The 17,121-nt window shown below is 42.6% G+C and overlaps 1 protein-coding gene across 7 annotated transcripts in view; it reads left to right on the forward strand.

The window, feature by feature from the left end:
* SLC8A1 (solute carrier family 8 member A1) overlaps positions 1–17,121 on the forward strand; it is a 371,105-nt gene that overhangs the window by 126,118 nt on the left and 227,866 nt on the right. For all 7 annotated transcript variants that reach the window (XM_072140722.1, XM_072140726.1, XM_072140724.1 and 4 more), the window contains one exon: positions 12,348–14,184. In XM_072140722.1, coding sequence (XP_071996823.1) covers positions 12,389–14,184 — 1,796 coding nt within the window. In that variant the 5' untranslated portion in view covers positions 12,348–12,388. The remainder of the gene's footprint in view (positions 1–12,347; positions 14,185–17,121) is intronic.

A 17,121-nucleotide genomic window follows, 5' to 3' on the forward strand; every position in this document is an offset into this window, starting at 1 on the left:
GACTATTATTATGTGATGGCTGAAACCTTTCCTCTATGGGGAGGCATGGGAGGTTAGATGATGTTAATGATCTTCTGAGACAATACCTGTTAAATGTAGTCACACTGCCTGAATCAACCCCCCAAGACAACACAAGGACAAAGGACAAGGAGTGCCCTGATTGGAGTAAAGTCACATGACTGATGATGCCGATCTCCTGCTCTTCCCAGTGGGCACTCTAGACATTGGCCACGCCAGATCATTTCCCAGCATTAGACAATGAATAGAGTTAGTTAGATGACACAAAAAAAACAAATTTAAAAAAGTGAACATTTTGTGGATTACTTTCTTATGTAGATCTTCTTTTTAAGGGGGTATTCTTATGTATAGTATTTATGACATAATCATAGGATATCGGTAAAGTCCGCTGAACTCATTCCAGCATCTAGACCAAATGGAGAGTTGGTCATGTATGTGTGGCCATTCTCTCCATTCAAGTCTATGGAAGCTTCCAAAATAGTAGAATAAATAGACCCTCCAATCGGCCCAGACACCAGAAGGGGGTCCTTAGACGTGCAATTATCATGACTTATCCTCCTTAAAGGTGTATTCCCATTTCAGCATATAAATGTTAATGTTTGCATACTGATAAGTTATACAATTTTCCAGTATACTTTATGTATCAATTCCTCACGGTTTTCTAGATGTCTGCTTGCTGTCATTCTATGGAAAACTTCTATGTTAGCTTCCAGTGGACGTAAATCTGACCATGGTCACACAGGTGCACGGCTCGTTATATCACATAGCTCTGATTACTCTGTGATACTAACGAGCCGTGCACCTGTGTGACCATGGTCAGATTTCTGTCCACTGGAAGTAAACATAGAAGCTTCCTATAGATTGACAGCAAGCAGAGATCTAGAAAACCGTGAAGAATTGATACATAAAGTATACTAGAAAATTGTTTAACTTATCAGTATGCAAACATTAACATTTATATGCTGAAATGGGAATACACCTTTAAGATTGTATCAGTTTTTTTTTTTAAGATCTTGAAGAACCCGAGGTAAACCTTACCCTGATAATTTATAGGTCATACCTTTTGACTCATCTTTTCCACTATGTGACACATGGATCTGGATTCTGGCACACGTCCATCCTGCTTATGACACAGCAAGCTGGAAAATACAATGACTACATATTAGTAGCGCTGGAATAGTAAAAACTCTCTGTTGCCTATTAAATATACTCTAAGTTGGACTATTTGATTTTTTTTATCTGGTTATGATGGCTTGTGATTTATGTATAAGTATATGCATTTGTGGAGGATTTTGCTGACTATACAGCTTAAGTACGCATTAAGCTCTCAAGCTTCATCTAGTGGTGGATGGAGGTGGACAGATTACATATACAATTGCCATATATGTCTGTGCGGTAGAGATATTGTGACCTCTAGCAGTCACAATGTTATGTTCTAATGTTCTAAATGTCTTTAGTGCAGGTCTCTAATGTGCTGAGGGTTGATATGTAGGAGCAATAATATTCTATAGTGGTATTGCTGAGCCTTCTAGAAAGTTTTCAGAGAAGCTGAAAACAAATTGGACTTTTTTCAACATACTCGGACAGCAGGCACCCTTCTTTTGTGTGTATCAGAAGCAGCACCTATCTTATCCTGTTGTGCTACCCACATAGGAAATGTTAGTTACTAGCAAGATCCATACACACACAGGGTTGAGTTTGACTTTGGGGGCTTTATTTAAGCTGCAGCTGTTATTGGGCTTGTATCACAATGCCAGGATCGGCTCCAGGTTTTAGTAGGCCCCTGGGCGACAGACCCTCAGTGGGCCCCTTTGCAGTGAACTCACAAGGGTATGACTGCTGGGACTCCTTCACAATTGTTGAAATATGGAACCCCAAGTCCCCCTTAGATGCTATGTATTGCACTGGCACAATTTGAAGGCCAAACCAAAAGTCCCTTAGCAACTATTGGAGCTTGGAACGCACTTACTCAGCAGCTCTATTGCTTTCTAAAGGACTTTCCTACCCAAAAACATAATAAATACTGCCTTCCAAGCTTATCCAATATACTGGAGAAGGGTTTAGTTTCTTGAACCCATATGTGAATCATATGAAGGTATATTCTGCATTGAACTCCTGTTCTGTAGTAACATTGTAGTAGTGTGTCTTACATAGTTTATGGAAAAAAAGACACATGCCTATCAGGTTCAACCTAGGAAGGGAAGGAATTGGATGAAACAGTTCTATATAAGTAGATAGGTAGCACCATCACATGCCTGCTAGAAAATAGGTAGCCACAGCACATGCCCCCCCCCCCCCAGTAGATAGGTAGCCACAGCACATCAATGTTATTTAGCTGTAAAAAGGCATCTAGAGCAGGGGTCAGGAACCTTTTTGGCTGAGAAAGCCTTCAACACCACACATTTTAAAATGCAATTCTTTGAGAGCCATAAAATATACAAATGCCCCCCAGTAGCCACGCCACATGACCCCCAGTTGATATTAAGCCACATCACATGACCCCCAGTAACTAGTTAGCCACAGCACATGGCCCCCAATAGATAGGTAGCCATATCACATGGCCCCCAGTAAATAGGTAGCAACAGCACATGCCCCCCAGTAGATAGGTAGCCCCAGTACATGCTCCCAGTAGAAAAGTAGCCTCAGCACATGCTCCCCAGTACATATGTAGCCACAGCACTTGCACCCAAATAGACAGGTCACACATACCCCCCAGTAGATAGGTAGCACCATCACATGCCTGCTAGAAAATAGGTAGCCACAGCAATGCCCCCCCCCAGTAGATAGGTAGTCACAGCACATGCCCCCCATTAGATAGGTAGTCAGGGCACATTCCCCCAGTAGATAGTTAGCCCCAGCACATGCCCCCAGTAGAAAGGTAGCCCAGACACATTCCCTCAGTAGATAGGTAGTCACAGCACATGGCCCCCCAGTAAGTAGGTAGTCATCGCACATTCCCTCAGTAGATAGTTAGCCCCAGCACATGCCCTCAGTACATAGGTAGTCACAGCACATGACCCCCCAGTAGATAGGTAGTCACAGCACATGCTCCACAGTAGATAGGTAGCCACTGTACATGCTCACCAATAGATAGGTAGCCACAGTACATGCCCAAGGTAGATAGGTAGTCACAGCAAAAAAAGGGAATACTCACCTACCTGCTGTCCCTTCAGCAGCTTCTCATCACTTCCGCTCTCTTCTCTATGATGCAGGGGCCGCTGCCATTGTTGCTTATGCAATGGCGCCTGGGACATAGAGAGGAGTGGACGCCCCTGTACTCTATGACACAGGCGCTTTCTCCTAAGTAAGTTGTGCTGATGGCACCTTTGGCACACTGTGGTAACATCCCTGCTTGCATCCAGTGGTCATCACTGTGTGTGTCTTAGGCTATATTCACATGACCGTATGGGGGACATATATACAGCCGATGTATAGATACTGAATATAGGCGCCCCATAGACAGCTATAGACGGGAACCATTCGGTAGCCGGGAGAAAGATAGGACCTGTCCTATCTTTCCCCGTTATACGGCGCCATGCGCCATATATCGCTATGGAGATGGGCCGGGGTGAGCACTGTCTGGCCGCCATGCTACGGTACGGTGGGCACATCGTCGTGTAAATGCAGCCGTAGATGTACACACTGCCGATTGCTATTAATCAATGATTTGTCTGTGAGCCAGATGCAGCCATCAGAAGAACCACATCTGGCTGCCGAGCCACAGGTTCCCTACTCCTGATCTAGACCCTTCTTAAAGCTCTCTACTGTCGCTACTGTGACCAGCGCCTGAGGCAGGCTATTTCACAGCTTAAATCGTCTTTTTATTTTATGATGCCTCTTTCTCGGTTCTTTTGTGCATAATTTTGTATTACTTCAGTTGCTTTTATATTACACCTTACAAGGAGATGTAAATATTGTATAAGATTGTCTGAAACTTCATCTTTTTTGGTTACCCATTGAAAGGTGTCCAAGTAAAACGGCTACTTTATTTTACTAAAGAGCAAAAAATAAGTTTTTCAAGCGGTAATGTGGTACAAAACATTTTTTTTGCCATTGCTTCAAACTAAATAGTTGTAAAGAGAATTAGCTGCATCCCTTTACTGTCTTGAGAATCCCTGATCTCTTGGACACAGTTTGTAGTTTGCATGGGTCATAGTTTTGGAAAATTCACCCTTGGAATTTGTAATATAAAGCTTCAAATAGGTATTGACAAAACAACACAATGGGGCTTATTTACTAAGAGTTGCGGATTGCACTTTCTTCGGACTGTTCACGGTTTTCGGGATTTGGGCAGCTTTGATGGGTATTTTACAGGGGCTTGGTCTGGTATTGTCTTGCACATGATCAGATTGTGGCTTCCATGCGACAGAAATGGAGTGGGGGGTGTCAGACGATCTGACTGATTTGGACTGAGCGCTGAATTTAAGATTCGAATTGTGTCGCAAAAGAATACACTAACACGCAACAGGAAGAAGAAGGTGAACTCCGTCGGACCTGAGCAGGGAAGCGACACATGCAGGATATCGGGTGCACGATCTTAGTGAATAGCGGCACAGTGCATTATCGTCGGACAATGCACTTTCAATGAACTCCGCGGACCAGGTAAGTAAATGTGTCCCAATATTCATGTATACCATAAGACAATACAGTACAGATATGTATTCACCACTGTATGGTACCACCAACACAGATGTGAACCTAACCTTACTCCGAGGTGTACAATGGCATCAGGCTGGCATCATAAAAATCATCTACAACCTGAGAGTGTCTGCTTTGAAAAGCATTTTTGTGCTGGGACCTGCTTAATGGAAAATAGAATAAATGATATACTTTATAAGAAACACATATGACAGGCTTTGTGAAATGTATGCGTCGCACGCCTTCAGGGACTTGGCCCGCTGCCCGGGATATGGCTATGCATCTGACAATACATTAAAGGGATCTCAAATTATATAAATACTTCTAAATTGTCGCAGGAGCTGGTTAAAAGCTTTGCCTGTGCTTGAGTTGTAATACTTGAGTTTGCCCTTTGTGGCGACTCTTAAGAGATTTTTCTAGTAACAGTAGGTCATTCTGTAAATTTCCAGTTATTGTAAAATTTTCAGTGTATGTGACATCTGGCTGTACTTAGTAGTGGGAGGAGAGGGAGGTGGCGCTTTAGTAATTACTGTGTATAATTTAATAGGTAAGGCGGTGGGTGAGACGGGCATTCAGCCCCATTCTTTACATGATTGGTTTTCAGATTACAAAACTTTTGTAGGTCACATTTTCTATGCTCTTTCACCACACCTCGATTACTACGCTCACAAGACTGTCTTAATGTTTGTAGAGTAGATCTGACAGCATTTTTGCAGGATACCAGTGTGGAAGTCATTAATTCTCTGCTGGCTCACTCATTTGTCTCACGTCTTTACCTGGGGGTTACATTATTACCATAAAGTCACCACATGACTGTGAGCAGAATATCAAGTAATACATAGGATGTACTATCCATTATCTAATATATAAAGCTGAGTGTATGTGTATGTATGTCTGCTAAAGGAACCTACACCATCCTGTTTACAATCACCAAATTTTCCAAAGCCGCTCTCAGGGAGCGTCATAGACACACACAGACAGTCGGAGAATGAGAGACACACACAGATAGTCAGAGAGTGAGAGACACACACACACAGACAGTCGGAGAGTGAGATAAACAAACACAGACAGTCGGGGAGAGTGACACACACAGACAGTCAGAGAGTGACAGACACACATACACAGACAGTCGGAGAGTGACAGACACACACAGACAGTCGTCGAGTGAGAGACACACACACAGACAGTCGGAGAGAGAAATACACAGACAGCTGTGGAGAGATATATACGTATAAAATATATTTTGTTATAGCTAAGAGCAGTTCTTTATTATCCAGGGCATTGCCGGGAGCTACAGATAGTATTAAATATATTAAGAACAGCGAGTGATAGTGGCAGCTACAAGACCTACAACTGAAAAAGAGTGGAGAGTATAAATATAACTGGTAAAGTTCTAGGTACATTATATTTAGGTACATTTATTAAAGCATAACTTTATGTGTAATATATTTTCCATTAGCGAGGGGGAATTTGAAGGGTTGTCCTGTATAGTTAGTGTCAAACAGTCATTTTTTACATTGTTTGTTGGGGCATCTGGTGAACATGTTTACAGTATACTACTTTCACAAATTCTGCTTAGTTTGTAAACATTTTTGTTACATCTTTTTGTATTACAGTCTGCACATGTCTATGGTGGCTGTATGAGTTCACATCTAATCTACCTGTGTTTGGTTAAACAGCTGTAAGAAGGGAGGATTGACCCCTTCAGCTTAATGTTTGAAGATACTGTTTATAGCATATTGCAGCAAGTGAAATAACAGAAAGGCTTTACAGCAGGAGAGGAGAGAAAGACCCTTCTTCAACCCTTCGGTTGGGCAGATTTGCCACAGCAACGCAGAAGTTGTAACTACGGGGCATATTGCAGCCTGTTTCTTTACAAACTAATCAGAATTTCTTAATTAAGTATTAAAAAAAAGTTCACAACTAGAGATGAGCGAGCACTAAAATGCTCGGGTACTCGTTATTCGAGACAAACTTTTCCCGATGCTCGAGTGCTCGTTTCGAGTAACGAGCCCCATTGAAGTCAATGGGAGACTCGAGCATTTTTCAAGGGGACCAAGGCTCTGCACAGGGAAGCTTGGCCAAACACCTGGGAACCTCAGAAAAGGATGGAAACACCACGGAAATGGACAGGAAACAGCAGGGGCAGCATGCATGGATGCCTCTGAGGCTGCTTAATCGCACCATTATGCCAAAATTATGGGCAACAGCATGGCCATGACAGAGTGACAGAATGAAGCTAGATAGCATCTAAAACATCCAATAATTGACCCTGACACTATAGGGGACGGCATGCAGAGGCAGCGGCAGCAGCGGCAGGCTAGAGAGTGGCATGGCGACATACCCTAAATGGACTCAGGCTTCAAACCAATGGGTGGCAGAGAGGAACCAAAGGAGGTGAGCAAGAAGCGCTCAAATAATATCGGTACATGATAATTTTGTGGATTACACAGCAGGGTGGCGGTATATTTTGTGGATTACACAGCAGGGTGGCGACAAAGTTAACATGGAAGCCATGAAAACAATCCAAAATTCTGCCTGACACAGCTCGTTTGATAAGGGGACCATGTATGGAGGCAGTGAACTAGTAGTAGATTAAAGGTGCTGCAGTTAAAACTATGTTAGTTGGATCTTGGCATGGAGCTGGCGCTCCGCTGCCAGGCGAGCTTTCGCCAATCCAAGCCCCTGTCTCTAGGCTACTCCCCAAACAGCACTTCTAAGAACCTTTTGTATAAGATCAAGTGTAGTAGCGTTCTTATAAGTTTGGGATATGGCGGGTGAGGGGAATGTAAACATCTGCGCAAGAAGCGCTGAAATAATATCCGTAAATGAAAAAAGTTTTCCAGTATATTTTGTGGCTTACACAGCACGGTGGCGACAAAGTTAACAAGTTTGATGTGGAATGCCCTGTAATAGTTCTTGGGCGGTGTGCCTTTTATCGCCTAGGCTCAGCAGTTTGAGCACCGCCTGCTGTCGCTTAGCGACGGCACTGCTGCTGTGCCTAGAGCTACCGACTGATGGCGCCATGCCCACGGATGGTCGTTCGGAGGAGGAGGTGGAGGAGGGGTGGGAGGAGGAGGAGGCATAGTAGGCCTGAAACACCTGGACCGAGGTAGGCCCCGCAATCCTCGGCGTCGGCAGTATATGACCAGCCGCAGGGTCAGACTCGGTCCCAGCCTCCACCAAGTTAACCCAATGTGCCGTCAGCGATATATAGTTGCCCTGCCCGGCAGCACTCGTCCACGTGTCCGTGGTCAGGTGGACCTTGTCAGAAACGGCGTTGGTCAGGGCACGGATTATGTTGTCTGACACGTGCTGGTGCAGGGCTGGGACGGCACATCGGGAAAAGTAGTGGCGGCTGGGGACCGAATACCGAGGGGCGGCCGCCGCCATGAGGCTGCGAAAGGCCTCGGTCTCTACTAGCCTATAGGGCAGCATCTCCAGGCTTAGCAATCTGGAGATGTGCACATTAAGGGCTTGGGCGTGCGGGTGGGTTGCACTATATTTGCGTTTCCGCTCCAGCGTCTGGGGTATGGAGAGCTGAACGCTGGTGGATGCTGTGGAGGATCGTGGAGGCGACGATGGGGTTTTTGTGGCAGGGTCCTGGGCAGGGGGCTGACTATCAGCTGACACAGGGGAAGGAGCAGTGGTGTGCACGGCCGGAGGTGAACGCGCTTGTTGCCACTGAGTGGGGTTTAGCATTCATATGCCTGCGCATACTGGTGGTAGTTAAGCTATTAGTGGTGGAACCCCTGCTGATCCTGGTTTGGCAAATGTGGCACACCACAGTCCGTCGGTGATCCGGTGTTTCCTTAAAGAACCTCCAGACTTCTGAAAATCTAGCCCTCGCCGCAGGAGCCCTCGCCACGGGAGCTTCACTAGTTGACACATTTGGCGCTGATGCACCAGCTCTGGCCCTGCCTCTCCGTCTGGCCCCACCACTGCCTCTTCCAACCTGTTCTGGTCGAGGACTCTCCTCCGTCTCAGAAGCACTGTGTTCACCCGGCCTCTCAACCCAGCTTGGGTCTGTCACCTCATCATCCTCCGATCCCTCAGTCTGCTCCCCCCTCAGACTTCCTGCCCTGACAACAACTTCCCCACTGTCTGACAACCGTGTCTCCTCATCGTCGGACACCTCTTTACACACTTCTTCCAGTACGTCAACAAGGTCATCATCACCCACAGACTGCGACTGGTGGAAAACCTGGGCAGCGGAAAATTGCTCATCAGCAACCGGACAAGTGGTTTGTGACTGTGGGAAGGGTCCAGAAAACAGTTCCTCAGAGTATGCCGGTTCAAATGGCAAATTTTGCTGGGAGGGGGCAGACTGGGGGGAAGGAGGCTGAGGTGCAGGAGCTGGAGGAGTGCCGATTTCGGTGACATGGTTGGACTGCGTGGAAGACTGACTGGTGGACAAATTGCTCGAAGCATTGTCGGCAATCCACGACATCACCTGTTCGCACTGTTCTGGCCTCAACAGTGCTCTACCACGAGTCCCAGTAACTTCAGACATGAACCTAGGGAGTGTAGCTCTGCGGCGTTCCCCTGCTCCCTCATAAGCAGGTGGTGTCTCTCCCCGCCCAGGACCACGGCCTCTGACCCCTGCAGTAGTTGGACGCCCACGTCCCCGCCCTCGTCCTCTACCCCTAGCCCTCGGGTTAAACATTTTGAAAATGAGAGTTATAACTTTATTTTTTTTTTTTACTTTTTTTTGTGGTTTTTTTTTTTTTGTGTGTTTTTTAGTTTTTAAAACCAAACGATGCTATCCTATTGCTATGGCTATTTTCTAGCCAAGTATGAAAGCACACTGCTATGCCAGATGAGAAGACGCTGAGTTATTAAAAAAATAAACGTAAAATAAAAAAGGAAATGGCAGACTGTGCCTAATTGAAATCCAACCCCGGGCCCTAATAAATTTTCCCACTTCGGTCTTTGCGATGGATATGTGCGTCACTAAGCGCAAAACACAGTGGTCGCAAGTCTCACTCCAAATTGCTCACAATTTGCTAGTAGATGCACTGCAGCAACTACAGCCACCAGCAGATCAACCAGAAATCAAATATATATAACGCTACTGTAGGCGTAAGTAAGCCGTTTGGATTCTCCTATGGCTATTTTCTAGCCAAGTATTAAAGCACACTACTATGCCAGATGAGATGACGCTGAGTTATGAAAACAATAAACGTAAAATAAAAAAGGAAATGGCAGACTGTGCCTAATTGAAATCCAACCCCGGGCCCTAATAAATTTTCCCACTTCGGTCTTTGCGATGGATATGTGCGTCACTAAGCGCAAAACACAGTGGTCGCAAGTCTCACTCCAAATTGCTCACAATTTGCTAGTAGATGCACTGCAGCAACTACAGCCACCAGCAGATCAACCAGAAATCAAATATATATAACGCTACTGTAGGCGTAAGTAAGCCGTTTGGATTCTCCTATGGCTATTTTCTAGCCAAGTATTAAAGCACACTACTATGCAAGATGAGATGACACTGAGTTATTAAAAAAATAAACGTAAAATAAAAAGAAACTGGCAGACTGTGCCTTATTGAAATCAAACCCCTAATAAATTTTCCCACTTTGGTGTTTGAGGTGGATATGTGTGTCACTAAGAGCTAAACACAACGGTAGCAAGTCCCCCTGCTAATTCCTCACAATATGGTACTAGCTGCACTACTAGTGCCAGCAAGCCCAGCCACAAGCAAATAAAAAAAAAAAGTATAACGTTATTGTAGCCCTAAGAAGGGCTGTTGGGTTGTTGTAGAATCACTCCTGCCTAACAGTAAGCTAATAGAACACCCTAACGCTTTCCCTGACCAGCAGCAGCTCTCTCCCTAGCGGCATCCAGACAGAGAATGATCCGAGCAGCGCGGGCAGCGGCTAGTCTATCCCAGGGTCACCTGATCTGGCCAGCCAACCACTGCTATCGACGTGTAAGGGTACCACGTCATGCTGGGTGGAGTGCAGAGTCTCCTGGCTTGTGATTGGCTCTGTTTCTGGCCGCCAAAAAGCAAAACGGCGGGAGCTGCCATTTTCTCGAGCGGGCGAAATACTCGTCCGAGCAACGAGCAGTTACGAGTACGCTAATGCTCGATCGAGCATCAAGCTCGGACGAGTATGTTCGCTCATCTCTATTCACAACATTTAGCCCGACACAATATCAAAAATCAGATTAAATGATTAAATTACTAGTTTGAATCCAGAAGATATCATAACATTTTACCACACTTGTATATAAGTAAAGGCACAAATGAAATGTACGGTATCTCATTTATGTCTGCATATTATGATATTAAGGCCCAGTTCTCATCTCTGTTAGGTCTTTAGTTATTTCCTACAGTTATTGTGTGGAGTGGCAGAACACAGAACAGGTGCAAGTCCTTCTGTTGACTATACAGAGGTAAGTAAGGTATAATGGAAGGATTTGCACCTGTTCTGTGTGTTTGACTACTCCTGGATTTACTGCTGCTCACAATAACTGAAGGAAATAACCGAAGACCTAATGGAGATGTGAACTGAGCCGAACAGTTTAGCTTTGGATTTTGCTAATTCACAAAAGCAAGTATTTAGGCTCTCGTCCAGGAGTACCCCAGCCCTCTGCACTTCAAATTCATTGTGTGAACGTATCCTAAGAAGTTTTTCTAGGTATCCTAAAAAATAAGGCAAATGTGGCTGCTTTGGTGCTAATTCTGGCATCACAACCCTAACTTTCTTGATTTTCGGTTCCTTTTCTCACATTTGTAATTGGGCACAATGGTCATAAGAGCATCAGCAACATCTATGAATGGATGCAGAGGGATTGAGAACTGCTCCACTGGTTCATTTAGTATATACTCATTTTCTTATTTAAGACCATGTCCACTAGTGGATTTGATGTTATCCCCCCAAAGTGTACTATACATTTAAACTATTATGTAAGATAGATGCCATCTTACAGCAGTGGGTTATTCAAGATGGCTGCTTCAATAATCCTGTATTGAGAATGGGAAATATGTTTCAGTATGTGATACTTTCCCTTTATTACTGAGACTGGTGTATAGTAATTGTCTAATAGTAAAGATTTCCCTAACCACAAAATTTAATTGTGGTTGATAGCGTGATAATTTTTCCTGATGTGAGTACACAGAGGGAAATAATAAGTACTTCTCTGTTGTCTGTATGAACAGTTTGCTGTCTATTAATGTAATATACTCTGTAACTGTAATTTATTAGAAATTAGACCATTAGAAACTGGAACATGGCAAATGCTTTTAATGAATAAATTGGTTGCGTAATATAACTGTCTGTATATTGTAGTATAGTATTTTTATTGTACTGTTTACTGCTGAGGTGGTTAGTGGGAGATCTGGGGAGAAGGGGTAACTCTTCTCATGAATACAGCAGGTACATAACTATAAGTCTGGTCTATCCTTTCTATTAACTTATATTGGGCAAGTGTTACAATAGTTCTTGTTGCTGTTTTGGCCTATAGACTAACAGGGCTGTACCTAGTCTTAAACTTATCCAAAATATCGGTGGTTAGTTAAAAAAATGAAGGTCCCATATCCCAACATGTGCATGTAGCAGCAGTCAAGAATGCACTCTACGACTTTATTCATTCTTTGTGATTAGATTTTTTTGTGTTTTTTCAATGCCTGAATATGTTAGTGATATTGAAAGTTAATACAATGTCTTATTTTGTCATTTCAGATTACTAGGCAATTGGAAGTTTGCCACATTTAGCCATTATCATGTTGGGAACAAGGAAAGTTACCATCTTCCCTCCTGGATTTTATCTACTTGTTTTTGTGCCTCTGCTGTGCCATGCGGGAGCTATATATGGTGAAACCACTCCTGCCCCTGATAATACAAGTGATGCTTGCACTGGTTCTTATTATTGTAAAGAAGGGGTCATTTTACCTATCTGGGAGCCCCAAAATCCTTCATATGGTGATAAAATTGCAAGAGCTACTGTATATTTTGTTGCCATGGTCTACATGTTCCTTGGTGTATCAATCATAGCTGACCGTTTCATGTCCTCAATTGAAGTAATTACGTCTCAAGAAAAAGAGATAACCATCAAGAAGCCAAATGGTGAAACTACAAAAACAACTGTTAGGATATGGAACGAGACTGTGTCCAACTTGACCCTTATGGCTCTTGGTTCGTCTGCTCCTGAAATTCTCCTATCTGTGATTGAAGTATGTGGCCATAACTTTCAAGCTGGGGACCTCGGCCCTAGCACAATTGTAGGCAGTGCTGCATTCAATATGTTCATCATCATCGCCCTCTGTGTCTATGTGGTACCTGATGGAGAAACAAGGAGGATTAAACATCTTAGGGTCTTCTTTGTCACCGCTGCCTGGAGCATATTTGCTTACACATGGCTGTATATGATCTTGTCTGTTTTTTCACCTGGTATTGTTGAAGTCTGGGAAGGTTTACTCACCTTTTTCTTCTTTCCTATTTGTGTTGTGTTTGCTTGGGTTGCAGACAGGAGGTTGTTATTTTACAAGTATGTCTATAAGAGGTACCGAGCTGGAAAGCAGAGGGGAATGATCATTGAAACAGAAGGAGATAGACCATCCTCTAAAGCAGATATTGAGATGGATGGCAAGGCTCTTAATTCCCACACAGAAAACTTCCTTGATGGTTCTTTAGTTCTTGAAGTTGATGATAAAGACCAAGAAGATGAGGAGGCGAGAAGAGATATGGCTAGAATTTTGAAGGAACTGAAACAAAAACACCCCGAGAAGGAAATGGAGCAGTTGATTGAGCTGGCCAACTATCAGGTCTTAAGCCAGCAGCAAAAGAGCAGAGCATTTTACCGAATCCAAGCTACACGTTTAATGACTGGTGCAGGCAATATCTTAAAGAGGCATGCAGCAGATCAGGCAAGGAAAGCTGTCAGTATGCATGAGGTTAATAATGACATTATAGAAAATGATCCAGTCAGCAAGATTTACTTCGAACAGGCAACTTATCAGTGCCTTGAGAACTGTGGAACAGTGGCACTAACCATTGTTCGACGGGGTGGCGATTTAACCAACACCGTCTTTGTAGACTTCAGAACAGAAGATGGCACAGCTAATGCTGGCTCAGATTACGAATTTACAGAAGGAACCATTGTTTTCAAACCTGGTGAGACACAGAAAGAAATTAAGGTTGGCATTATCGATGATGACATCTTTGAAGAAGACGAAAACTTTCTGGTCCACCTCAGCAATGTTCGTGTTAACTCTGAATCCACAGAAAATTCTGCTAATTTTGAGTCCAATCATGTAACATCACTTGCATGCCTTGGGTCATCCTCAACAGCCACAGTTACTATCTTTGACGATGATCACGCAGGTATCTTTACTTTTGAGGAGCCAAATACCCATGTTAGTGAGAGCGTTGGCATCATGGAAGTGAAAGTTCTGAGAACCTCTGGCGCTCGAGGAACTGTTATTGTACCCTATAAAACAGTTGAGGGCACAGCAAGAGGGGGTGGTGAAGACTTTGAAGACACGTGTGGACAACTGGAATTCCAAAATGATGAGATTGTGTAAGTACCATGTATAAAGTCCTCTTTTTAAATGCTCTTGTAGTGCAACAAAGTGGCTCTGAATATTTATTTATATGGGAAAAAGAGTGAATGCACCTTAAAATTATAAAAACAAAAAGGTTTTTAAAAACAGATTTGTCATTAGGAACCAATTGTGTACAGCTATTTATCTGATTTCTCAGGACTTGCCTATAAATAAGATCCCTTTTTTATCTGTAATGGGTGCCTAAGTATTTTGGATTGCCAAAGTGTATTTTAGACTGTTGAAGCAAAACATTTAACAATAAATGTATAATGCACATCTAAGTTATTTCTCTTGTTTTCTGACAAGCGAAGGACAAAGTCACAATATTTGGTGCACAGAATGGTCCCAGGCTTGAAGAACATAATTGAGGTCTACAAAGACATCAAACCAGAAGGAGGGAACTAGGAGGGAACTTAGTATTATAGCTGCACATATATTATGGACTCTTTCTTTCGGGATTGAAGTGGAAACTCCTATAAGTGTCTTTAGTAGCTTTTATTGTGCAGCAAAAAGTATGGAGGCTTTGGTTAATTTTTAAGGTCTTAAATGTCAAGAAACTATAGAGTTCTGATATATATTATGACCTGTTTTAGATTGGTGGGTTTTCATTTATATCTTCTGTGGTCCTGTAGGAAATTTTGTGAATTATATATATAATTTACTGATTTGCCCAAATGCAGTGAAAAAATAGATGTGTGTGGGATTCCAGTTTATTCCCACTCTAGATGGTGAAGCTGAGCTACGATACCAGACACAGCCCAAGTACAGGTATAGCATTATTTCTGGAAGAAAACAGCTGTGTGCAATCCCTAGAAAGGTTGACATGAGCAAGATTTGATTAGAAAGTTTACCTTATTATATAAATCACATAAATTGAATTAACATTCTGCATAAATCACAAAATTGGGAATCTTTAGTACAGTATCACAACCATTATTCGTCAATGTCACAGTCAACTTCCATATGATTTGCACCACACGGCAATATAAAGCTCTGTAAATATTTACCAGACACAGATGATAAGAGTCACATGGGCAGTCAATCGCTTGCATATCTCATATGTCTAGTATCTCTGTTGCATATTATTCAGTGTTGAACTTGGAGAAGTTTCTTTAGTAAATGAAGCTGCAATTTCCACACATTTTATTGCTTGTATTTTGCATACGTGATGTCACTTGTTTGAGCTGTATGTTTATTGCAGATCTCATTTTCCCAGAATATTATAATGTACTTGGAAGTAAATGAGTAAACACATAGTAATGTACTGAGCTCCGGCCGCGGCATTCTCCTCTCTCTCCCTTGTTAGTGAGCGCTCGCTGCCTAGAACTGGAGATTGAAATATAATTATTTATTAAAAGCCGTTCTTTACGCAATGGAAAAGAGCATGTTATATCCACAACGTAGATGGAAAGGTTAACACTTTGCTTGATGTGTTTGGGAGATCCTTGCAAGAGGTTTTCATTCTAAAGTGGTTTGAGTTTTATTTAAGAGAATATATTATGAGAAGTACTTTAGCTTACACAGAGTGATTCCTTCGAAAAGACTATGAGAAGAATATGGATGTATATAATTTTTTAAAATTATAAAAACAACCCAATTCTATATTATATTAACCAAAAAGTTAGAATTTAGTGGCCCAGTTTTTTTTCTTAACCACAGAAAATGTGTCCAATATTCATTCAGTTGACAAGCATTTTAACCATACCTTGATAGCAAGGAGCCTTATCCTTCCAATATTTCTTTATGGCTTACCTAGCCAAGAACATGGCTTCCAGTATGAGATATTTTTGGGTCATAGTAGTAACCATTGAAGAGTCGCCCCCATTATACACATATGAATATTTATTGTAATCAAGGGGTCTCTCGGATGACTGTGGTTAATCCAAATAGCAGGGTTCTTACAGTGGCTGGGTTTCACAGATTGAACATAGTCATATATGATGTAAGGAGTCACTTCTTCGTTCCCGCAAAACGTCAGTGCTGAACAGTGGTAGTCACCGTCTTTTTTTCCAATATAACATTATAATCTGCTCCCAAAGTCTTTGAAGTTTCGGGCATCTCCTGATCATATGGGCGAAGACTGCTTCATCATTCTGACAACGAGGACACTTGCTACCAACCCTTGGCCGAACCTCTTCAAGCTCCATCAAGAATATTAATTGAATAAGAGTATTGATACTAGTTAAAGGAACACAAAATTTTTTTCCTGGAACTAGTCCATGACAATTCACCCTTGTAAAATGGTGTATTGTCCGTTGAAAATGACTTTCTGCCATAGGGTAACTCTCTACCATAATGGATAAAGATGGTACAAAATGGAACAAACTGGTATCCATCACTCCATCTCCGCCACCCTGTTGATATCAGACTGCCAGGGTTGTTTTATCCATGTTATTTGTGCTCAGACCCTTCCATCAGTGTGGTCCAACAGGAATCTGGATTCACCTGACCAGGCAATGATTTTGGTGCTTAGTGAATAGTGTGCCAACTAGTCTAGTACCGAAATACCATATCTACAATAGTTAATACAGGATACTGCTACTATACAAGAAAATTGTAATTATGCAAGGGGAGGGGACCATTCAATTCTTATCTAAATACCCTAAGCCTAACTAACATAAACTGGAACTATCTTACCCCCAAATGAAATTAGGCATTTCATACTGGCTTTTGAGCACATTATACACCTTATACGATTTATAGTAACTTTACATTTGTGATGACACATTCTATACTGAGCGTGTTCAGGCCGGGAAATACATATAGACATTAAAGAACTGACATGGAACGCTTGGAAAAGTATTGTAGATTTTCTTTTTTAAATCACAAGTAATAAAATACTGTTCCAGAAATCCAGAGTAGATTGCCATTTTCCATTACCACCTGCTGTGGTTTCTGTGCTTTTGTGGTAG

Source organism: Engystomops pustulosus, chromosome 3, assembly GCF_040894005.1.
Source record: "Engystomops pustulosus chromosome 3, aEngPut4.maternal, whole genome shotgun sequence".
NCBI classification, from domain to species: Eukaryota; Metazoa; Chordata; class Amphibia; order Anura; family Leptodactylidae; genus Engystomops; species Engystomops pustulosus.